This window comes from Triturus cristatus, chromosome 5_1 (genome assembly GCF_964204655.1).
Source record: "Triturus cristatus chromosome 5_1, aTriCri1.1, whole genome shotgun sequence".
In the NCBI taxonomy this organism is placed as follows: Eukaryota; Metazoa; Chordata; class Amphibia; order Caudata; family Salamandridae; genus Triturus; species Triturus cristatus.
Genome location: NC_140587.1, coordinates 316,997,918 through 317,023,142, shown reverse-complemented (window position 1 = coordinate 317,023,142; position 25,225 = coordinate 316,997,918). Strand labels below are relative to the sequence as shown.

Here is a 25,225-nt window from a genome sequence, read left to right as displayed (position 1 = left end):
GGTTCTGGCCCGGAACAAAGCCCCCGTGATGGATCGCTTGCCCCTAGAATACTACAGCACCTTCGCCGCGCTGTTGGCCCCGCAGCTAGCCACCAAGTATGCATCAGCCCTGGAGGAGGGGGAGTTGTTTGGCTCATTGCAGGAATCCCTCATAGTCTCGATTCCAAATCCTGACCGAGACTCGATGCAGCTAGCCTCGTACAGGACAATCACACTGCTCTCTGTCGACTGCAAGATCCTGGGAAAGATATTGGAGGACCGATTAGGCCCGATGCTCCCGCCGCTCATGCACCAAAACCAGACAGATTCGTGTCAGGCAGAAGTAGGTCCCAAAATATCCGCAGGATGTTTCAGGCTCAGGCCCGGGGCCGGGGCCGCTACCCTAGGGCGGATTGCCTGATCCTGGAAAAGCTATTTGACACCCTGACCTGGTTGTACCTTTTCGAAACGCTGAGACATTTGGGGATGGGCCAGTCTTCAGAGAGCACGTAAAACTATTATATACAAAACTCACCTCCAGGATGAGTCTGGGCAATCACATCTCCCCGCGCTTTCGGATAGAGAGAGGCACTCAACAGGGGTGTCCCCTCTCTCTCTCTCCTCTTGTTCGCCTTGGCAATGGAGCCTCTCGCGATCCGGTTGCGCAGGGAGGGAGAAGCCTGGGGCATCCCAATAGCGGCACAACACAGTGTGCGGATGATTTGTTGATATACATGAGCGATATCGCAGCCAATCTCAGCCCCATATGGAACAAACTCTCGGACTTTGCAGCCGCAACAGGACTCACTATAAATCCCTTAAGTCCAGATCTTGCCCCACGAGAGATAAGAGTGAGGAGTTCACGTATGGCTTGGAGCAACAGCTCTCTGCGATACCTCGGCATCTGACTTCATCATTCCCCCACTGCCCTGTTTGAGGGCAATCAACGCAGGGCTCTGGTGGGAGCCAAAACGCGAGTAAACTTCTGGAAGACCTTAGCTTTAGCTCCCATAGGTAGAGTAGCCTTGGCCAAAATCATCTTAGTGCCGCAATTCCTCTACTACTTTGCCAGTGCCCCCGTTTTTCCCCCACGCTCCTCCTTCCGAGAACTAGACACCCTATTGAGCTCCCTTATATGGGGTGGCGGACGCCGGAGAGTTGCCCTTACAAAATTGCAACTTCCGATAGATCAAGGAGGATTGGGAGCACCATCCTTTGAGGCCTATTTCCTTGCGGCACAAATCGAGTGGCTGTCGCGCTGGACGGCGGGGTGTTATTTGGCACAGAATGCCTCGGAGGGAGGGTCCATGTCAATACAAGCCCTGTGCCGACTGATCCTCCCAGGCATCCACCCTACGGCTACACATTCTGTGCAGGTGAAGGTGGCACGAACATATATGTTGCACCATCACCGTATCTCTGGTGAGACTCCCCTATATACCCCCTTATACCCGCTGGCCTGCCTGCACAGAAGCGAAGGATTCTACTCCGCTCGGGCAATGCAAGTTTGGACAGAACAGGCAGTCCTGGAGGTGGGATCCCTGTTCGCGGAGGGTCAGCTAATGCCATTCGATCGTCTCTCAGACGAGACGGGCCTCCCGCCAAGGTAGTTTTTATTACACAGACAAATAGTCTTTAGGTTGGAAAATGGGGTTCGGTAGACGCAGACACAATCAGACGGGAGGAGGCACAGGGAGTGCGCAGAAGACACATACCTATGGAATGGGCTACAATACTGCACCAATTCCGCCACCACATGGTCAACACTCAAAAACCACCATCACTACCGAATGCACTAGAAAACCCGAGTCAGAATACACAACTCAAGTCCCCCCCACACACTCATGCAGACGCAGTCTTCCAGGCCATGTCAAGAAACATGACCCTGCAGTGCCCCCAGGAGTATAGAGCATCTATAAAGCGCCCAAACTCGGTTGAGCCACGCTCCTGGAGAGCACCATTCCCTCAATCCCCCCACACCCATCGTAAAGGCATGTAATGACAGGATAACTCCTATTTTTAGACACCCGCAGGGGTGATTCTAGTCCGTCCAGGTCCATTTACTCCAAGTTCCAATCCCCAGTTAGCCACACACACCGGCAGTTTAAAAGACCCTACGCTTTTCAAAAAGATAGTCATTTACCGGAAATACATTGAGGCAGACTATTACACCACATGATGGCTACAGAGTGTTCAATAGCCAAACCTGTTACTCTAATATACTCCCCCACGCTTGAAAGGTCCAGGGAAATGTACTGCACAACTGTATCGCTTAGACCAATCATTATGTCTACATTCATGTAAAGCAATATAAAAAGCTCATAAAAATTGTTTTCTTTTTTTTTTAAAAGAAAGGTTACAGAGTTTCATATATCATAAGTATAAGGATACTACAAAAACACACATGAAAAGACTAAAATGTTACAGAACTAAAACAATGAACAGAAAGTCTTTACATTTCTACATGTACTTAGCAACAGTATACAGAACATAAAAGTGAAGGAGGTAGGAGTATAAGAGCAACAACATAATCTAGGTACAATATAAAAGAAAACAAGTTGATCTACTGTGCATGTGACCGTTTAAAAGAGCAAATTATTCTAATGCAGAAACTCTGAAAATGTGTACACAAAGCAAATTATGACTCACTACCTGTGAAGCCAATTACCTCATGCATATAAGGATCAACGAGGATTTCGAATGGTCCCACTGCTAGAGCAATGTTTGGAGATGCAGTTGGAATGGTCAGCATGTAATGGAAGGTCTTCTTTCTCATATCATGAGTGTAGATGGTTTCCATTAGATCCCCATTGGAGACAGCCACCATAGCAGCATCAACAGTGAACTCCAGTTTCCATGTGCATAGCTCTGAGTAAGAGTCTACACAAGGGAACCAAAATCTGTTGAGGAAGAGGAAGCACATTAAATAACACAATTTCAATTACCATCTTCAAAAACTTCAGTAATTTGATTATGTATAGTCCAGTTTTAACAATTAACCATTCAGCGGTGTTTTTGATCAATAAAGCATTCGAAGACTGGAAGGCCTTCAAGCATAGGATTACAAAATTCAAGGTGACGTGGCACAGTGGACAGAATTACGGTAAGCCAGAGAGGTCTTCAAACTGTTTTGCTCCGAGGTCCCCCCACGGGCCAAAGCAAAATACGTGTAAATCGGGACCCCCTTCACCCCCAAAACACTTTATGGCACAGATTGTGAGAGCTGGAGATGCAGGGCCAGCGCTTTTGAGAACATTTCATGGATACTTTTTCTGTAGCTTGTAATCCATGACAAAGGTGAGACTAACAAAAGGCTGAAATCATCTGACCAAAACAAAAATTGACTAAAACAATTAGCTTCCCATAATTTGGGTGTTGAGCCCCTCATACTGCTGGGCCACAATGGAAGAGCACCTAATGCACTAATGATATCTGAAGCCCTAAGTTGCAGTCATCTCCTCTGCCTCTCATCCCTTCCCCACCATCCCTGACCCCCACTCACTCAATCTTGAAATATGCTCCTTTTTTTTTGTTTTTGATGGGAGGAAGAGTTTTATGTAGTGCAGACTCAGGTCTAGGGCATCTTACATGAGCACTATCTCCACTACACAAGGTCAGATTCATTTATTTTTTAAGCACTGGTCGACTAAGTGATTTGCTCATAATCACAGAAAGTTGACCTCACACCAGGACTTGAGCAGGGTTCCAAAATAGAGAGCTCCCACCATTAGGCCACATCTCCTCCTTTTTAGGGAAACAATGAGCTTCAACGTGTTGTCTCTGCCTTTTTGCAGCAAAGGTGGAATCAGCTTTATGCTCCCAAGGAAAATTAACCCGAGTTATAATTGTGATCCAGGGAATCCCTCAGACCCCAGAACCCAGTGGGTCCTGCAGACCTGCTTCACTAATAGCAGCAACCCATCTTGCTCCATCCCCCTCGCCGCCATCTCTTTGATGCTCAAACTAAGGTGTCTCCTCTGGTTCCATTTCCCCCTCCTGTTGGGCCCTTGTTCCATGGCCCAAAGCAACACCAGCTTAGCAAGTGTGCATTGGCCCACCATGCAAGCAAGGAAGGATGGTAAACCAGCCATAACTGGGGTTAGTCAGAGCCGCTGGAATTATGCAATTTGGGGGCCACTGTTTTTTCTGCATAGTTATGGATTTGCCGTATTTACCACATAATCCATCATCTGCTGCATAATCTGTAGATTTTAACAAAAAATCGTTTCGAGTTCACACAGATCAAACGTTACTATAAACACACCAACATGTGTTGTTGCCCAGAAGAAAGCCCTTCGCAAAGGGTGACTGGTCACCTTTCTGATGCTTTTTGCTATATTTGGGTATTAAACCGCCATTAATGAAGTGGAACCTATGCCCAGGGTGTGACCAAATGTAAAAATAACAAAGTAATATTATCACAAAATGTGCTGCATTATGCCGTATAATTTGCCTTTTCTTGCCACATAATTTAGTCAATCCTGCCACATGATCGGGTCTTCCCCTGGAGCATAATTCCAGTGACCATGGGTTAATCTGGCCCCATATACCGTTCTACCCTGTGCAACTGGTTAAGCACCAAACATAAAAGCTGCCTGGGAAGCAGTATATGCTTTAACTGACGGACTCACAGTGCTTTTTACCACAGGCTGGGACCTTGTAGCAATATACATACACAAGTTGCTATTCCCAGTGTGAAAACCAGGATTCAGTTTGGTGGCTCTCTAGCCACATACAGACATCTGAAGTGACTGCATTAGCTAACTGAGTAGATAATGTAAAAGAGTACATTTTCAACAGATTAGTTTAACTTGCATAGATTTGTTCATTTAATGTGTATGCGGCAGAGCTCGATTTGTAAACCTATTGCCCCTGCCAGCGCTGCCAATGAGGATACCAACACAACAAATAACCATCACACTCCTACAAATGTGACAGTTCAGACTATTCCATGCCACCCAAAGGTATAAGAATAGCTTGGGCAGCAGGTATTAGACATTTTTCATTAATATTAAATTATTAAATAACTGCTTTATGTTCATTTCAAAATTACACAAATAGCACCATCATGTGGCAGACTGTCATAAGTACATTTGTTGACAATTAAGTGCCAGTGCCAAGCACCGGAATCCACCAGCACAAATCGATCACTGATATGCGGTAAAAAAATAAAATAGTTACTCAATATTCTGGTCAGTTTAGCCATATCTTTGACCCCGTCGCCCTACTCAATGACTGTGCCCAAGGGCACTCAGGATTACAGTTGCACACTTTTTATGCATTTAAGCTCTGCATGTATATGAAGGGAGCCTGGAAACATGTACGATAAATAGCACTGTTGCATCAAGATCATCTTGATTTACAGGTCCTTGCACACGCATTTGCATCCGCTGGAAATGCAGTCAAGGACTCCCAGGGGTGGGCGCCCCCGATAAATAGCACTGTTGCTTCAAGACCATCTTGATTTACAGGTCCTTGCATAAGCATTTGCACCCCCTGGAAATGAAGTCAAGGACTCCTAGGTGGTGCGCCCCACAGTGTAAAGACCTGGGCACTAAGTCCTCATTAAGAATTAGACAGGTTTTATTGCAGGGGTACTGGCGGGCTGGATTTTAAATTTCTGGATGGTATTTGAGCATCGATATCTAACAGAATTGGAAATAACAAGACAAACTAGAAATAACTAGAAATGATTTTTTTGTAATTAGAATTTGTAAAGGTTGTAAAATGTACTATGCTGTTGGCAGGGTTGACCATCCCTACAATGTCATACTTTTCAGTAAGGAGTGGCTGAATGATCCGCAACTGAGTCCAGAAATGTGTTTATTACAACATTTGATGATATATCACTACTATGTTTTTAATCCCTTAATAGACATGTAAACCTCCCCGACAGTGAGCGTGAGAGGTAGTGAGATTTTTAAGAGGGCAATGTGCTGTAAGTGTGTGTGGGAGTGCAATACACAGACTTTGTGTTTAAAAAGGTCTAACATAAGTTAATTGGGTACACTGCCAAAGAGAAGACACTACATACCCTGAATTACTTTCCCTTTAAATTAAACATGTGCTTTATAACAATTACTGCAAAAAAACATGTTCACCAATCACTACAAAAAACACGCTTTGTAAACAATAAAGAAAAACGATTTTGAATTATTTTGTGCGTTAGGCAGCTGCATAGACACTGATAAGCATAGATTTTAAAAGGTTTTGAAAATGCTGAGAAACCACCACTGAAAGCCACAAAAAAAAATATTGAAAACAGGACAGTCTAGGTATAAAGCAGAGAATGAGCAGTCCCTGTTGAAAACTATTTGGCTGAACTACAACCCAATGACCACCGGAAAGAGGCACAGAGTGACTCTATCTGCCACAGTTTTAGAAAGGGACCGGTGCCTACAGCAAAAATTACAGGAACAAGAACGTAACAAACCTGCTAGCACAGGAGAGATAACAGCAAACACCACTACTGTAACACAAGCAGGGACCACAGCAGTGACCGAGCTAAAAGCAAATAAGGGACAACAGAAGTGACCACAGGTGTGAAAACTGCAGCCACAACACCTGCTACCACAGCTACCAGCAAAGCAATCACCACCGCCACAGCAAAAATAGCAGCTAAAAGCACAGCAGGGACAACAGAAATGGTCAAAGTAGTTACGTGGCAGAGACCAGTGCAGTTATAGGTAGACAGCACGGACCAGAGCAGGAACCAAAGCAAACAATAGACCAGAAACAACAGCAACCACAATAGTGTCAAACACAACAGACACCACCGGAGGAACAAGAAAGCCACAATACTAGATGGAACAGCAACAGCGAATACCAGAGTAACAACAACAGCTGGTACAATGGTTGCAAAAACAGGAGGAATCACAGCAGTGACAACAGATTCACCAACAACTTAGAGTTAACACTAATAAAAACAATTGTCACACCGACATGGATAACAACAGCTGTTAGGCAAACAAGAACCACAGCAGCACCAACAGCAGCTTTGAGCATGAAAGGGACAACAGGAGCAACAATACAAGTGGCCTTAGTGCAGCTGCTACCACAGCAGCAAAATCTACCACTCTAGCAACAACAGCTACCAAGCACAACAGGGACATCAGCTATGACAGTAGCGGCCACTGCTGCCAACCACAACAGCAATGAACAGAGCAGTGACCTCAGCTGGAACGAGTCCAGGATCACAGTCATTACTACAGGAGCATCAATTTCAACAAGAGATTCAAAACAGTAGGGAAAACTGTAGATCTCACAGCTTTCACAACAGGGACAACAGTCAACATAGCGATAACCACAGCAAAAACACCAGCTGCCAACACAGAAAGGACCAAAGAAGTAAGTGATCATGGCTATCTCAACTGCATAAGCCACAGTAGCTACCACAGCTGCTACAACCTCGGAAGGGACCAATGCCTAACTACTACATCAGGGACAACAAAAGCAACGATACTAACAGTATTAGCTACCAAAACCTCTAAAACTGCAGTGACCAATTCCAGGACCAAGTAGTGATTACAGCCGACACAATAAGGGCAACTACCTACAAGGCAGGAACAGCAACTGCAAGAAATGGCAGCAAGGTAAGTGACAGCAGTAGCTACCACTATTCCAACCACTGAAAAAACAAAAGTGATGAGTGGGATGCCTAACAATCTCAGAACTGGTAATTACTCTGGACCACACTGCAGTCCATCTATTTTTTGTTCATTGTGCCACTGCAGACAGGAGCAACCAAATGCAAATCAGTACATCCAATAAGCACACTCCGGCCCCCACTGCTAAGCTGTGTTCCACTGAAGAGGAACACAAACAATCCCCATACCAATTTCGACCATCTGGCCGTCCTAATGAAGAAAAACTTGAGTACTATGGCACAGCAAGCAGAAAACTTCGGTCTATACTCTTTGCACTTCTGGCGTGTCACTTGGAGAAACAAACGAGAACTGGCAAAGTCAATAGATTTGGTTTTAATATGCTAATGAATGTGCACAAAGGCATGCACAAATGTGTTCAACTTCAGACAATTAACGTTTCATGTCTGTGCAACCTGTCAATTTCTGTGCCTCCTATATTTGTGCTTGCATGTCCCTATAAGCTTGTGGCAGCAAACAAGTCATATTCAGAAACACACACATTCTTAGATTTTGTGCGAGCCTGTATATTCATGCATTCACACATTACGCTTTCTTAATGATGCTACTAAACCTAAAACCGCTGGAATTCAAGAGATTAGACCTGCAGATCCAGTCGGCGTTTAACTATTTAGAACAATGCCTGTTTCTGAAACATGGTCCGATTAGCACTTTGATACCTATGCGATGAAGAGGCAATGAAAGTACATTCGTAATAGAACCAGCAGTCAAAGATAAAACTAAATCAAACCTATGAATAGAGTACCACCTGGTGGACATCCCCATGTATCACATGCTCAAGATACCGACATTTTAGGAAAGTGGTCGACAAAAAGCGTCATTGGAGTGACGGAAGCAGTGAGGAATGAGGGCTGAATGCTACAGGATGCATAGAGGGTTGAGGCATCTTCTGTAAGGTTTCTAATAAGTCTGACGTTTCTCTAAGGCTCCCGCTTGATACAACACGCGCTACCAAAGTCTTCAATAGCTATCAATTGTAATTTATATGACACCGTACTCCATGTAAATGGTTTATAACCGTTGCATACGTAAATGCATAGATACGATGGAAATAAACTTTAGGGCGGAAATGGCAAATCAAGTAAGTCTGGTATTAACTTCATTTGCCTGACAAATATCCCTTTATCCTCCCCTCTCTACACACAGAATACACCCGCTAAATAGAAACGAAAAAAATCCAGCTTAACCTCAGAAAGGGTAATGGTGTTCTGCTCAACATCCCCAGTCCAGAGCGATAACCTCCTTCCAAGCAGTGTGCTGGAGAGTAGAGCACACCCTCTGGAATGAGCTGGAAGATATTGTCTGTGCGTAAAGGACAAAGGTGGGAAGAGGGTCTGGGAAACGAGCACTGCGGTCCCACAGAGCATATGGAACCTGACAGTGTGCCATGTGTCTCAACATACAATTCCAAGGGTGACTGTGCCTGTAATGTACGTGTACAATTTAGAACAACTGCGTTAGTAGATGGCGTTAAAGTAGGGTTGCTGAACAAAAACATCTACTCAAACTGTTCCATGGATAGGCAGGATTATCTCAAAGATATCTAGCAATACAGTTTCTACGTTATGGAGTTCGTAAAAGCAGGATTGGCAGCAATTACGAATAATATTGCAGAGGACACACTGTTGCCACTCTTGGGCAATAACTTTCTCAAGTATCCTGCCTAAGAAGGATGGTTACGCTCCAGGCACAGGTTGTTGATTTGAGGGATCAATGTAGGGTTGCTGGAGGATGGGTGTTCGGGGGATCATCGAGGGAAATTGTAGACAGATAATTGTTAAGCCTCAGACATATTTCTGGCTTTTTTTAGTAGTCACTAAGAGTAAACTGGTGATTGAAGAACAGATGGAGGAGATGTTTTGTTATGTACCCCAATATAGGCCTGGGTAGTCACCTAACCTTTCACCTACATTTTCCCTGCCATGTACTACATAACATTTTTTTGGTATTGACCTTTTACCCAGTGAGGTGCTGCATACAATATCTTGGGGTTTTTCCAGAAAACTAGCCTCATTAATAATTCAAGAGGATTCTCAGAATTCCAGCAGGATTACCATCTTCTGCATAATAACTATGTATAAGGGTCATCCCTTCCGTCATCCTCTGCAGTCATGACACAGCAAGTTAGAACCCCTGAGGGTACCTTGTGGGTTTATATACACCATATCTTTGCTGGGGCAGACAGAGGAGAAAGACTTCCATGCTGATACACTGATGCAAGACACTGAGGTTCCTGCATGCAGACACTCCAGCACACAGTGGTCTGACATCCCTCGCAGGGTGTCCATCTCAAGACCAAGACGGGGTCCTTCATTCTCTCACACCAGGCAATGAGGTTGGCCTCATCCTAGGGGGATTCTTAGCTATAAACCTATACATGCTAGGTACATTTAGGCACATCTAGTTAAGGTTGCATTGTAGGACTACGCATTATTACTGTCACGTATTTATAATTAGGGCTCCCGGTTTCATGGTATGTAGTTTAACATTTCCGTCTGTATTTATCCATATTTATTTTTTGCCCATTTTATCTGTATTTATCCATATTCATTTTGTGTATAAATTAAGTTGTTAAACTGTACATTTCCGTATTTATTTAACTGAGAGACGCGCACTCATACTTTGATGTCTGTCATGCTTTAGCTGTTTCAGCTGCCAAATATTACATAACAATAAGTCCACTGGTAAATACTAGCATTATACCACAAATGTATATTGACACATGCTGTTATTTAAGAAATTTCATCCTGTCTTTTAATTTCCCATGCTGTCCATTTGCTCAGCTGTTGGGCTATAATCATGAAAGACAGCATGGAGAGTCACTTTAAAAGAAGCACAATTTTCTGTATTTATCCACTTTTAAAAATAAATGCAGACAGAAAACACATTTTTTTCTGTCTGTATTTATCTGTAAAAAATCCGTAAAAACGGAAAACAGGGAGCCTTATTTAGAAGCTTGCATATATTCATTGTTTTAGCACTATGGTAGAAATCCACCATCCATTTACTCTGTTGGTGCTTATAATCATTTATATCCGTTTCTGTATTATGGTTGTTTCAGCACACCTATTTCACACTAGAATGATGCTGGGTCATTAAATGCTTATTGAAAACGTACCCATAGTTTATTCTGTCTCTCTCGCTCAGACAAACTGAGCACGAGTGACTGAGCAAAAAAGTACTCTATCCACAATCCCTGATGGGACAGGGTTGTCATGTTGTCAATAGTTGCCAGGAACTATTCTCACCTTGGTAAGAGGAGTTTACAGTAGCACTGTGCGCTAGCTGGTACACAGGCGAACATACCCGGTGGGGGTGTCTGGAATCAGTCTGGACACCAATCCCACAGTTTATGTGGTCTAAACGTACAGATCCTATAAAAATGTATAGGAACTACACGACATGGCGCTGCCAACGTTGGTCTGGTTCTTATTTAATGGTCAAATCCAAGTAGTTCAATCATGCTTTCTCAGAGACCCCTACTCACATCTACCCAGAGACGTCTGGAGTGGGAAGGGAAAAAATATGCTGCGGCTGAGTAGGCATATCCTATGTATTGGCTGTAGGTTTATTCAAGCTGGAAGGATGGAATATGCTACTTACCAGTATGCATCTGTTCTTGGCATGTAGAGCTGCAGAGTTGTACACTTTGCATTGATCGCCATCTGGTGTTGGGCCCGGATGTTTGCAGTTTGTTTTTGTTCTTTGGACAGTCTTTGGAAGTCACGAGTTCGGTGACTCCTCCTTCGGTCCGTACTGCGCATGGGCTTCGGCTCCATCCTCAGATTGTTTTTCGCCAGCAGGGAAATGATGGAGCGTAGTAATAACAGTGAGAAACCCATGTGTGGTGTATCTAAATAAGATAGACTGGAACGGATACAGGTAGCCGGGGAGGCGGGTGGGCGTGTACAACTCTGCAGCTCTACATGCCAAGAACAGATGCATACTGGTAAGTAGCATATTCCGTTCGAGGCATATGAGCTGCAGATTGTACACTTTGCATAGATTATATAGCAGTACCCAACCTTAGCGGCGACCACCGGTATCCGTTGCAGCGGTTTGAAATAGTGTCTTTAGTACAGCCTGGCCCACACTAGCTTGTTGCTTGGAGTGCACGTCTACACAGTAATGTTTTGTGAAGGTGTGCGGTGTTAACCATGTGGCTGCTTTGCAGATGTCATCTAAGGGTATGTTCCCTAGAAAAGCCATAGAAGCCCCTAACTTTCTAGTAGAGTGGGCTTTAGGTGGAACAGATAATGTTCTTTTTGCCTTTTGATAGCAAATTTGTATGCACTTTACAATCCACCTAGCTATCCCCGATTTAGAGATGGGGTTGCCTTTATGCGGTGGAGAGAAGGAAACAAACAATTGTTTAGTTTTCCTGAAGGGTTGTGTTCTCTGTATGTAGTACAGTAAAGCCCTCTTAACATCAAGTGTATGTAGAGCCCTTTCCGCAACAGATTGAGGTTGCGAGAAAAAAACAGGTAATTCCACCGATTGATTGAGATGGAAGGGGGAAATGACCTTGGGCAGAAACTTTGGATTTGTACGAAGTATCACTTTGCTGTGATGTATTTGTAAGAAGGGTTCCTGTATAGTGAACGCTTGTATTTCACTAACCCTTCTAAGGGAAGTGATAGCCACTAGAAAAGCTGTTTTCCAAGTGAGGAATTGTAGCTCGCATTTATGCAGTGGTTCGAAGGGCGGACCCATTAGCCTTGTAAGAACTACATTTAGATTCCATACAGGAGAAGGCGGTGCCCTGGGTGGAATTATGCGTTTAAGGCCTTCCATAAAGGCTTTAATAGCAGGCACCCTGAACAGCGACAAATGCTGTCTGTTTTGTAGGTAAGCAGCAATCGCTGCTAGGTGTAAGCGTATGGAAGAGTATGCCAGGTTACACCTTTGAAGATGGAGCAGATAGCATATAATGTGCTGTATGGATGCTGATTGTATTGTTACGGCAGTAAACAACAAATCTCTTCCACTTTGCGGCATAGCATGCTCGAGTGGTAGGACGTCTGGCTTCCTTGATAATATTCATGCAGTCAGGGGGAAGGTTAAGGTACCCAAATTCTAAGATTTCAGGAGCCAGATCGCAAGGTTGAGCTGCGCTGGGTCCGGGTGTCTGATTTCTCCATGGTTCTGAGTTAGGAGGCATGGGGAGAGGTGCAGTTTTTGATGTGGTACCATTGATAGTTGTGATAGTGTGGTGTACCACGGCTGCCTGGCCCATGTTGGGGCTACCAGAATGAGCGTGAGGGAGTGCTGTTGCAGTTTCCTGACCACCAATGGAATTAGTGGGAGAGGTGGAAAGGCGTATGCAAATCTGCCTGACCAGTTCATCCATATCGCATTGCCTTTGGACAATGGGTGTGGGTATCTGGCAGCGAAGCTTGGGCATTTTTTGTTTTCGTGGGTGGCGAAGAGGTCTATCTGAGGATGCCACCACTTGTGGAAGAATGGGCGAAGAACTTGTGGATGCAGTTCCCATTCGTGTAGTTGTTGCGTTTGTCTGCTGAGCAGATCTGCCATGGTGTTTTGTATGCCTGGGACGTGCTGTGCCAGGAGAAAGATGTTTTGTGGAATTGCCCATCTCCATATGCTCTGGGCTAAGCGGGAGAGCTGGGGAGAGTGTGTCCCCCCCCTGTTTTTGAATATAATACATTGCAGTCATATTGTCTGTGCGAATGAGGACTGCTTTGGCTGAAATCTGTTTTTGAAAGGATTTTAGGGCTAGAAATATCGCCAAGAGCTCCAGATGGTTGATGTGGAGCGACTTTTGCTGTGGCGTCCATAGACCTTGCATTGTGAGGTGTAGGAGGTGCGCTCCCCAGCCGGAGAGCGATGCGTCCGCTGTTAGAATCATCTGAGGAACCGGGTCCAGGAACGGCCGCCCTTTGGAAAGGTTTGTGGTGTTCCACCACTGCAGAGAGTGATGGGTGTGGCCGTCCACCAACACCAGATCCGTCAGCTGTCCTTGGGCCTGGTTCCACTGTTGTGCTAGGCACTCTTGGAGTGGACGCATGTGGAGTCTTGCATGGGGCACTATGAAGATGCAAGATGCCATCATCCCTATTAGCTTCATAAACACTCTCGCTGGGAGAGAGTGCTGAGCAAGGAACGTTTGGCGCAAGGCTTGTATGCTTGCGATTCTGGCTGAGTTGGGATAGGCAGTACCTTTGGAGGTGTCTATAGTGGCCCCGAGATATTGCTTTGTGTGAGATGGTACGAGGTGGGACTTTTGGTAGTTCACCGTGAAGCCTAGCTGGTGGAGCAGTTGGATCGTGCTGTTTGTATGTTGCACACATTGGTCGTAGGACGCGGCTTTTATCAGCCAGTCGTCTAAGTAAGGGAAGACGTGAATATGTTGACGTCTGAGGTGTGCTGCTACTACCGCTAGGCATTTGGTAAACACACGTGGTGCGGTGGTGACCCCGAAGGGGAGAACCGTGAATTGGTAATGCTGACCGTCCACCACAAACCTGAGGTACTTCCTGTGAGAAGGGTGTATTGGAATGTGAAAGTATGCGTCTTTCAGATCCAAGGTAGTGAAAAAGTCTCCCTGACAGAGGAGCGGGAGGACTTGTTGTAGGGTGACCATGTGGAAATGGTCTGAATGTATGTATGCATTTAGAGGCCGGAGGTCCAGAATGGGCCTCAGGGTCCCGTCTTTCTTCGGTATTAGGAAATACAGAGAGTAGACCCCTAGATTTTGCTGATTGACGGGGACCTGCTCTATAGCGTGTTTTTGGAGGAGGGAGAGCACCTCCTGTTTGAGCAGTGTGGAATGTTCTTGAGACATTGGACGGTGCCTTGGTGGGATATTGGGTGGGGTAGATGTGAGCTCGAGACAGTACCCTGACCGAATAATTTGGGTCACCCATTTGTCCAATGTTATGGACTCCCAGGCGTGAATAAAGTGTCGTAGTCTGCCCCCGACCGGAGTGGGATGGTCTGGGGGGAGCGGAGGGAAGTCATTGTGCGGGTGGGGTGGCAGAACGGGTGGTGTTAGTTTTGCCCCTGCCCTTATTGTTGTTGCCCCTGTATCCACCCCTTTGGTAGCCCTTTGAGAAGGTATTTTGAGGAGGGGACTTGTAGGAGGTAGAGGCGCTATCGGTGGAGTAGCCTCTGCCTGTGCTACGAAAGGACGAACGCCGAAAGGAGCGTTTAGGGGTTTGTGATTGTAATGCCCCCATAGACTTTGCTGTGTCTGTGTCCTTTTTCATCTTTTCTAATGCTTCGTCTACCTTTGGCCCAAAGAGATTTTGTTGGTCAAAGGGGTGATTTAGTTGGGATGCCTGGACTTCTGGCTTGAACCCTGAGATCCTGAGCCAGGCATGACGACGCAGCAGGACACTAGTATTTATGGCTCTAGAAGCAGTGTCCGCTGCATCGAGGGCACATTTAATGGAGGTGTTAGTAATGAGCTTTCCCTCCTGTATCAGGTCATGAGCTTTACGTTTGTGTTTTTCCGGGAGGTGCTGCATAAGAGCCTCAAGCTCATCGTAGTGTGCTCTGTCATAACGCGCAAGCAGCGCTTGTGTATTCGCAATGCGCCAGATGTTCGCGGCTTGTGAGGCAGTGCGTTTACCAGCCACATCTAGGAGTTTCGATTCCTTATCTGGCGGCGGGGCCTCACCTGAGGACTGGGAGTTAGACCGCTTTCTAGCTGTGGACACAACTAGGGAATCTAAGGGAGCAGGGCCCTTAATGTATGTAGGGTCTGTGGGTGCTGCCTTGTACTTTTTTTCTATTCTGGGGTTTAAGACCCTGGCCCTGACAGGGTCTTTGAACACCTCTGCAGCATGCTTGGTGACACCCTTAATGCATGGGCAAGATGGCTGTGGACTTATCCTGAATATCAAATGTATCCAGTAAGAAGTCGTCTTCCACTGGTTCACTATGCAGTTCCACCCCGTGGTAGTGTGCTGCTCTCTGCACTAAGTGGTGAAAACCTAGTGAGTCCTCTGGGGGAGATGGCCTGGATGGGTAGAGGTCATCTTGAGGCACATCTGGTATGTCAGGGTTTTGGTAATCTTTCCATGGGTCTGGGGTCCCCGGTGGTGTGGGGTCCATTGGGGCGTCCGCCGGGTCATAATCTGGATCCCCGTAATCTGGATCTGGGGACAGGGTCGGGGAATGATGAGTCAAGGGTGGCGGAGACCTGGGAGGGAGAGGAGGTAGAGGAGGAGGTGTAGGAGGTGGTGGGGAGGGCACTCTGAGAGGAGATGTGGCAGAGTCCTTCCGCTTGGGCGGTGGAGGAGGAGCTGGTGTGTCAAGAAGTCTTTTCTTGACAGTCAAAGTCAATAGCCCAGTCTTTGGATCCTTTGATAAGGTTTTTTGATAAGGATCTGGTGTAAAAAGGTCCAGTGGCGCCGAATCGTCCGCTGGCGCCGAGGTTTTCGGAGCCGAGGACTTGGGTGGTTTCTCTGCGCCATGTCTTTTTGGAACCTCCGGTTTTTTCGGCGTCGAGGTAGGCTTCGGCGCCGGAGCGTCGGTGCCGAGGGATTTGTGCTTGGGTTTCGTCGGCACCGAAAGTCCAGGCTTCGGCACCGGTGGCTTCGGAGTCGAGCTGGGCGTTACTTTCTTCGGTGCCGAACGGTGTTTATCGGCACCAGGCGTCGGCTGGCTCGAGCCCGAGCTGCCGTGAGACTTGTGAGGCTTCGACACCGGGCCCGAAGGTGGGGTGATAGAAGCTGCGTGTTTGGTTTTCCCCAGGCCCGAAGGCGAAGGTGTAACCGGAGTCTCTTTGGATTTGGGCGCGGGGGTGGGAGGGGGTAGAGTACTCACGACCCTCTGCGCCGGTGTGATGTCCTCCAGGTCGGAGTCGTCAGCCTCGGAAGCGCTGACTAGGTCTTCCTCCTGCTCGGTGTGGTGTTGCCCCGAAGCTTCGGTGTCGTCTCCGAAGATGTCCGGTGGAGCCGCGGTCGAGGAGTGCGCCATGGTGCGTCGACCTCTTCGATCCCGGATGGTCTTTTTTGATCGAAAAGACTTACAGGCGGGGCAGTCTCTAGCCTCGTGTTCTAGAGAGAGGCAAAGGTTCCACACCTGATGGAGGTCGGTGTGGGGAAATTTAGACCCACATTTTTGGCACTTTTTGAACGGAGTCCTTTCCATCGGCCGGGACCGGAGTCGAGGAGGGCCCGAAGGCCGGTGCCGATGTGTGGAATCGAGAAAAGTGCCTCTTCGAGAGATGAAGATAGATGAAGAAACTCGATGAACGAGGATTTTCCGTCGAGGCTGGAACCGTAGAAGTTCGAAGCCGGAGCACGAAGTATCACATCCGAGCCCGATGGCGGAAAAAAACAATCTGAGGATGGAGCCGAAGCCCATGCGCAGTACGGACCGAAGGAGGAGTCACCGAACTCGTGACTTCCAAAGACTGTCCAAAGAACAGAAACAAACTGCAAACATCCAGGCCCAACACCAGATGGCGATCTATGCAAAGTGTACAATCTGCAGCTCATATGCCTCGAACAAATAGTTCCCTATTGTGCATAAAAGATCATCTCAGTTTCCTTGAAACTCTTTCATCAATGACTGAAGAAAATGCTGCACTAGCATTACGTGCAAATGCAGCAGGGGAAGGAGAACAGGAACGTGCTATAAACATTTCAGAAAATGTCAGAAATGCACTCACTTTAAAATTAGCAGAATTTGGAGTCCCAGCAAGAGGCGGGACAGTAACCTTTGTAACTGAGGCTCACGAGTCAAACAGGACAGAGGTATTCAATTAATGGGCTAAATTCCCGCCAGCAGATGCACGCACAAATACATTTCATTCATACACTGAAGATAAAATACCAGAGGAATATTGTCCATACGAGGACATTAAATTTCCACTCACCTACCAGGAGCATATAAGCTGGTTTAAAGGCGCCCTCCCACACACAACAGATAAAGTGAGACTTGGTCCGCTCGGCAGAGATGGAGCCACTTGGCCGGTCCTAACTGCCTACACACCGCATCTAGACATTGACACAATGACAGTAGCAGACTTGCGTCCACTACACAAAGAAATAATACATTTTACAGAAATCTGACACAGTTTGTTATCAGAACACTCACACTTCAACCTACAAGGGTTACACCAGCAGGACAAATACAAGGAACTGCAACTAAAATAACCCAACAAACACTGAACGCAGTTATGGGTAGAATGCTCACGAAACACGAGCAAATGCCATCCTGGATAGCTCAGAAAATCACACAGTTAGAGGCAGTGTTCCCACACACAGGAACTCAAGAAACACACAGAATGCTAACAATCTGCTTGCTAATGGGGATAGCTCCTCTGATAGAGGATTGTACCTTTTAGAGTACAGTTTTCGCTGCCATCTATACCAGAACTCATGGTATCCCTTCAATAGCAGTAACACCAGATATATTGAGACAGATACAGAATGAGTATGGAGCAGAACCTGCTCTGAACTTAGGGATGAAATGGTTAGGAAATTTTGCCCAGGTATCAACTATTATGCTGGCTTAACCTAAAAGGGGAAGCAGCAGCGGTGACGATACACCAATGCCTGAGGGATTTCACCCCTATACAATAGGAGCGTGAATTACTTAAAATTATCGAAGATACATATGCTGAATTAGGTAGAAATAATTTGGGAGTTAGAGCAACAAAACCAAAACTCATGGGTGGACCTGATAAAGATAACACCAAGCACGTATCTGGTTCTTCTAAGAAAAAATAGGACAATAAAAAACAAAAGAATAGAGAATATAGATCACAATCAAGGGGTGGGTCTCCTCAACAGGAGCCCTCCGAAAGGAGGTACAACCTTAGGAATCGTGATAACATAAAAAAAACTGACCAGGGTTCATCAAAAAACTCCAAGAGGGAAAGACGGTCAGAACACAGACAAGAAGAGTGTACAAAGTCCAGAGACACGCAATGCGCTTCAGACTATAATATCAAAAAACAAGATAAGTCAAAACCACAATTCAAAAAGAAGAGAGTGGCAGGTCTTAAAGTAAGAAATGCCAGGGATACTGAGGACTCAACCTCTGAACAGGGAATGGGCTCAGACAATGCTAGACAGAGCAGCAGAGGTACCAAAAGCTAGCCGGAACCTGATGGAATTTCTGGTGACAGCGCCGTTAAACAAAAATATCACGGTGGAGACACCTGACATTACGGTAAGTGTCCCACACCCGTTATATGAAATAACACTCCAAATGGAGGGGTACAAACCCAGAAAAATCAAAGGTCTCTTTAGGGAGAACCTGACTTATGGCTATGACTTTCTTTTGGCTGAAAAAGATTGGCCGCCTGAGATTGTTATGGAGTGCCCGAAGGGAGGAACAGTAATTTTACCGTTTTTTTCCAACCTCGTTCCAGTATCACTAAAACATTCAAACGCACAGGAATGGGCGGTAGCTCTTGCTCCAGCAATATATCACAACCATGTAGGGTGGAATACTGAGTCACCACACCATGTAATCCCTGTAAAAACTACTTCAACTCCACATAGACAGTACCCAATAAAACAAGAAGCGAAAAAACAGGTCAGGGAGATCTTCAATCAACTTAAATACCGAGGTGTAATAGAGAATTGCACCTCTTCAATGAATAATCAGTTGTTTCCTGTAATGAAGCCTGACAATTCATACTGTCTAGTTTTAGACTACAGACATCTGAACACATGCACAAAGTCCTTTGCTGTACAGAATGCACACAGAGCAGCATTAAGGAATAACATTGTGCTGAAAAAATACAAAACACACTAGATATCTCAAATGGATTTTTCTGCCAAAATATAGCGCCTGAAAGCAGATATTAAACAGCATTCTCAGCCTTAGGCTCTCAGCGTCAATTCTGTTGACTGCCCCAAGGGTATAAGAATAGCCCCGGGTTGTTCTCAGCTAGGGTAACAGAGTTCCCTAAACATTTTGATGAGGAGGCATTGTCCTATGTAGATGATATTTATATGACGGATGATGATTTATTGGGTTATTTGTCCAGGGTGAGAAACATAATTTTGGCATTAGCCTCTGAGGGCTACAAATTCAACTTTTAAAAAACAAATCGAAAATAGCCCACCTCAATGTCCAATTTTTGGGATACGATTTATCAAGTGAATGAAAAAGCCTAGCAGCTAACTTTCTAGACAAGTGTGCACTGCTCCAACCTCCAAAAACTCTGAAAAATGTACAATCCATATTGGGAACATACATTTTGGATTACGCAGAAAAAGTAAAACCTTTCTACGATTTAACAAGACCTTATTTTTCAATTAGACATTGGACACAGGAACACATGGATATCCTTTGCTCCCTACAAGCTGACATATTAGCTTCCAAACACCTACACACGAATAAACACCACAAATCTGGTGACCCGTCTAATTGCGGGTCAATCAGGGTACACTTACTTAACCTTCAATGAAGGCGAAACGGTACCCATAGCATACTATTAACACTGTACACAAACGCTGAAATGTGCTTTGCTTCAACAGAGAAAATTCTGACAGCAGTACAGACTGCTGTAGTGAGAGAAAGAGCACTGGCACAGGGGAAACAAATAATCATCGTGACTCCAGTACCGGCCTTAGAGGTTGTTCCAAAATCTAGCTTTCCAAACGCAAAAGCGCTACATCCACGCTGGATACAATGGGATAATTCTCTCACTGCAACAGATGCAGACTACAAATTTGACTCTACACTAAAAACACAAGCATTTCTGCAGTACGAACAAGAATATCCTCTCCTGAATAAAATAATGCCTCTGGATCAGTATGGATACATTTTTTACACTGACGGTTCTGCTCAGCCTGCCATAGGTAGTAAACAGCAATACAGCGCAGCCTGTGCGATTGTAAAAGGACGTATGCAGAAAGGCAAGTTACACCCTAGCAGTATGAAGATTCAGTTTCTGGAAGACAGCACGGCACAGATGGCAGAATTAAAAGCTCCATTACTGGCACTTATAAATACGGATCGGAAATTCCCCACACTTATAGTGTGCAATTAATTTACTGTGTCCAGTCTAATAATGAATATCTTCACTACTGGGGTCAAAATGGGTTTAAAGACTAAAGATTGCACAATAAAGCACAAATTGCTTTGGGAACAAGTGGCAGAGCTGAAAAAAGACTTGCCAAGAGCTCAAGTGATACACACGCTGAGTCATCAATGTGATGGCGTTCACGTTGAAGGGATATTCATTGGCTGATGAAGCTGCCAAGGCGACAGTGCGAACTGATGGCGTAGCTGCAATCACTCGTTCTAGCACGAGAATAGACAGAGACATAATGGTAGCTGTCATTGCTTCACGCAAAAACAGCTCAGCCTAACATACATACAGCCTAACAGTATAACATTGCCGGTAACAACTTTCCAGTTTCAATATTGCCTAGAGCACCAACAGGTAGGCAGGTATGAAGCAATGGGGAGGGAATTCATCCATGAATCTTGGGAATTAACATATAGATTTAGATACAGGAACGGGGACACTGAAGTGTTTCTCAGCGGTATAGACTGTGAGAATTCTTTGAGTGGATCTCTCATTTGCCTGGATATCATGCTTCATGCGGCCCGTAACAGTTCGGTTGCAAATTGGTCCAGTCATTTGAAAGGGTCACCCAGCTGCCATGATTAATCCAGTGTTTAAGCCGCTCTCAAATGGGAGTTACTTAATGCTGAATGATCAAGGTTGTTGTGGGATGCTTGCAGGCATTATATATATATATAGTAACTGTAAGTTCCAGGGTTACTTTTTGCATGCAAGTACTATTTCCACCGACACACAGAGTCAGTGAGGCGCCGTTATGGCCTTCGTTGATGGTTTCCTTTATACGGTTTGTTACTCTGAGCCGCATGAAAGCCATGCTTTTACAGAAAGAAGTGTCCTAAATCTCAGCCCGAGAGACTTTTGATCTTCAGGTTGCAAGGTCCTGAGCTGAGATACAGGCACTGGTACGAACTAACTGCCCTTTCCATTTCAGACAAATGGTACAGCATATCTTCAACATGTCTGATACGAAGGGTATAGTGCACCTATTTAAGACCATAGGTTCTGGACCTTTCAGACAGACTTCGGAGTGGTTCCGGCTTTTATACCCTCCGTATTTGGAAGCATTTTTGGAGGGCTTCCGCTCATCCTGCTATTGGTAGTTGGGATCCTGATTTAAATTTTTCTGCTACACAATGGACATCCCAGTCACCAAGGAGATGGAAAAAACGCTCTTGGAACGACGTTACTGTGATCGCATGGTACTCCATCTGGGCGCACCTCGACTTCGGAAGCTAAGCGAGTCTTGATTCCTATCATTCCGACCAGTCTGGATTGACTGTGTTTTGCCTGTCCTCCGCTGCTTATTCTGTGGACAAGAATGCATGTTGGATCTCTGCCTAACACTTCCATCGGTTGCACCACCGGACGTGGATGTATTACTTGACCTGTTAACGGGCCACATACTGAAGTGTCCCTATATTCCCATATTGATGTCTGCATTCTTAGAGCCACCACTGGATGCTTCATCTCCTGTTAAATTGGATACCGGCTCTAATACAGACACTCAGGTGTTTGGATGTTTCAAACGCTTCCTCAGCATCAGCTGTGGGTAATGAAGAAGACCATCTTTACTCGATTTACCTGATGTGTGAGGTGTTACAGGGACAGTCGCCTGCAAAGACAAGCAACAGCGATGTTGCGTCTCACACACAGGACACAAAAACATTTGGCTCTCCGTGTGCTGGAAAGAATTCGGCCTTTTTCCAAAACAACTGAAATTGGAATTTTAAACAACATTTTTTTTCCTTCTATACTATAACTGAGCACCATTGCTTTCAGACGCTCTCAGATGCTCCAACCATATATAGGAACATATTTTTAAGGACTTGCAGGTCTTTTTAAACATATATAATGGATCTATAGAGCTTTTAGGCACTTTTATATACTTTTAGACATTTCATTCGGAACATTTTTAAACAATGTTTTACGATTGATTAGAACTACATTCACTTTTAGTATATCGTCCGGTCAGAGGAGGAGTGGGTGTTATGTTTTGTAATGTACCCCAATATAGGCCTGGGTAGTCACCTAACCTTTCACCTACATTTTCCCTGCCATTGTACTACTTAACGTTTTTTTGGTATAGACATTTTACTTAGTTGGTGCTGCATAAAGTATTTTTTTGATTTTCCCAGAAAACTAACCTCATTAATTATGAATGCGGATTATCAGAATCACAGCAGGATTACCATCTTCTGCATAATAACTATGTATAAGGGTCATCCCTTCCGTCATCCTCGGCCGACATGAAACAGCACAGTAGAACACCAGAGGGTACCTTTTCGGTATATATACACCATATCTTTGCTGGGGCAGGCAGAGGAGAAATACTTCCATGCTGATACACTGACATGAGACGCTGAGGTTCCTGCACGCAGACACTTCCGCACACAGTGGTCTGACAACCCTCACGGGGTGTCCAACTCGAGACCAAGACAGGGTCCTTCATTCTCTCACACAAGGTGACGGGGTTTACCTCATCCTAGGGGGATTCTTGGCTATACACCTAGATACATGATAGGTACACTTAGGTACATCTAGTTAGGGTTGCATCGTAGGAGTACGCATTATTACTATCATGTATTTAAATGCTTGCATATATTCATTGGTTTAGCACTATGGTAGAAATCTACCATCCATTTACTCTGTTGGTGCTTATAATCGTTTATACCTGTTTCTGTCTTATGGTTGTTTAAGCACACCTATTTTTCACTAGAATGACGCTGGTTCAATAATTGCTTATTGAAAATGTCCCCACCGTTTATTCTGTGTATCTCTCCGAGACAAAGTGAGCACCAGTGACTGAGCGAAAAAGTACTGTACTGTTTCCAAGATCCCTGATGGGACAGGGTTGTCATGTTCAATTGTTGCCAGGAACTATTCTCTCCTTTGTAAGAGGAGTTTACAGTGGCACTGTGAGCTAGCTGGTATACAAGCGAACATACCCGGTGGGGGTGCCTGGAATCAGTCTGGACACCAATCCCACAGTTTATGTTGTCTAAACTGCAGATCCTATATAGATTTATAGCAACTAGATGACAGAGATGGGTTCTACTTAGAGGGCTGTGGCTAGGGGTGCATGATAGTAAGAGTGCAATTTGTTAGCATTCTGCTACAGACAGGTTTGGTACTGGGGTGCCTTGCTAATGGAAACTTACATATTTTAGGACTTTCGTCAAGAACTTTTTTTAAATAGTGCTAACTTTGGACCAAAAACATTGAAGCACTTTACATAATCACTAGGTAATATGTCACACAAGGTCAATTCCTTTTTTTATTTTTATTTATTTATTAGGCACGGGGAGAGTGCGTGATTTGCTCAGAATCACAGGCTGTTGATCCAACGTTGGGACTAGAACCCGGTTGCCCAGGTCCAAGGTCTGGCTGATAAGCTTCATAGTGTTGAATGAGGTTTTAATCTTATATTCCGTAGTAGTGCTTTGCATTTCAAACCGAAGCATTTTACATTAATGTCTAGGGTGATGTATAAAGAACTACAATACAACAAAATAGCAACATATACTGACAAGAAATCGACCTGTGCATGCAAGAATTACGTGGAGCCAGTGCCAGTGGTCATTAGTGATTGCTATGACAAAGTCATCCGTTAACCACTAATTGGTCACATTTCCTTCAAAACAAATAGGCATTGGCAAAGCCAAAAGGCTTAATCTTTGAGACCTATTGCTTGTACCAATGCCTTTGGGTGATGCTGTACAGCATCTGCAAGATGCTGTGTACCATGGCCAAAAAGCAGGGGGGGGGGGGGGAACCTTATAAGTGTTTAGTTATCCAGCACAATATCCTTGGTGCAACAACATCAAGTGTTGCATGGCTAAACACTTATAAGGTCACAAAGAACAGACATATCGGCTATGCCAATGCTTGTTTTGAGTGAGTGGCTCATGCAGGTATGCCACTGTGAGGTAGAGCTGCTGCGAGTGCTTTTACAGGAGCCCCTGTGACACTGCACCTCTTCAAAATGTATATAGGGTCTGGTGTAACACTTCTAGCCCCTATTCCCGTCTTCTCACACCCAATGAATCCCTAAATGTCCAATGTACAGCCAGGGTTGACACTCCTATTACCCCTACCCTCCAGTGACACTTTACCTGTCACGGGTGGTGGTGGACGTGATGGTGGTGGTGGATGTGATGGTGGTGGTGGATGTGATGGTGGTGGTGGACGTGATGGTGGTGGTGGACGTGGTGGTGGTGGTGGACGTGGTGGATGTGGTGGTGGACGTGGTGGATGTGGTGGTGGATGTGGTGGTGGTTGTGGACGGAGTGGTGGTGGACGGGGTGGTTGTGCTGGTGGTGGACGTGGTGGTGGTGGACGTGGTGGTGGTGGTGGACGTGGTGGTGGTGGTGGACGTGGAGGACATGGTGGTGGACCTGGTGGTGGACGTGGTGGACCTGGTGGTGGTGGACGTGATGGTGGTGGACGTGATGGTGGTGGACGTGGTGGCGCTGGTGGACGTGGTGGTGGACGTGATGGTGGTGGACGTGGTGGCGCTGGTGGACGTGGTGTTGGATGTGATGGTGTTGGATGTGGT

At 45.5% G+C, this 25,225-nt stretch overlaps 1 protein-coding gene across 2 annotated transcripts in view; it reads right to left on the bottom strand.

The window, feature by feature from the left end:
- Window positions 1-25,225, bottom strand: part of TAF2 (TATA-box binding protein associated factor 2) — a 948,796-nt gene that overhangs the window by 827,473 nt on the left and 96,098 nt on the right. For both annotated transcript variants that reach the window (XM_085605048.1, XM_085605049.1), the window contains exon 6: window positions 2,648-2,879. In XM_085605048.1, the coding sequence (XP_085461174.1) occupies window positions 2,648-2,879 (232 nt within the window). The remainder of the gene's footprint in view (window positions 1-2,647; window positions 2,880-25,225) is intronic.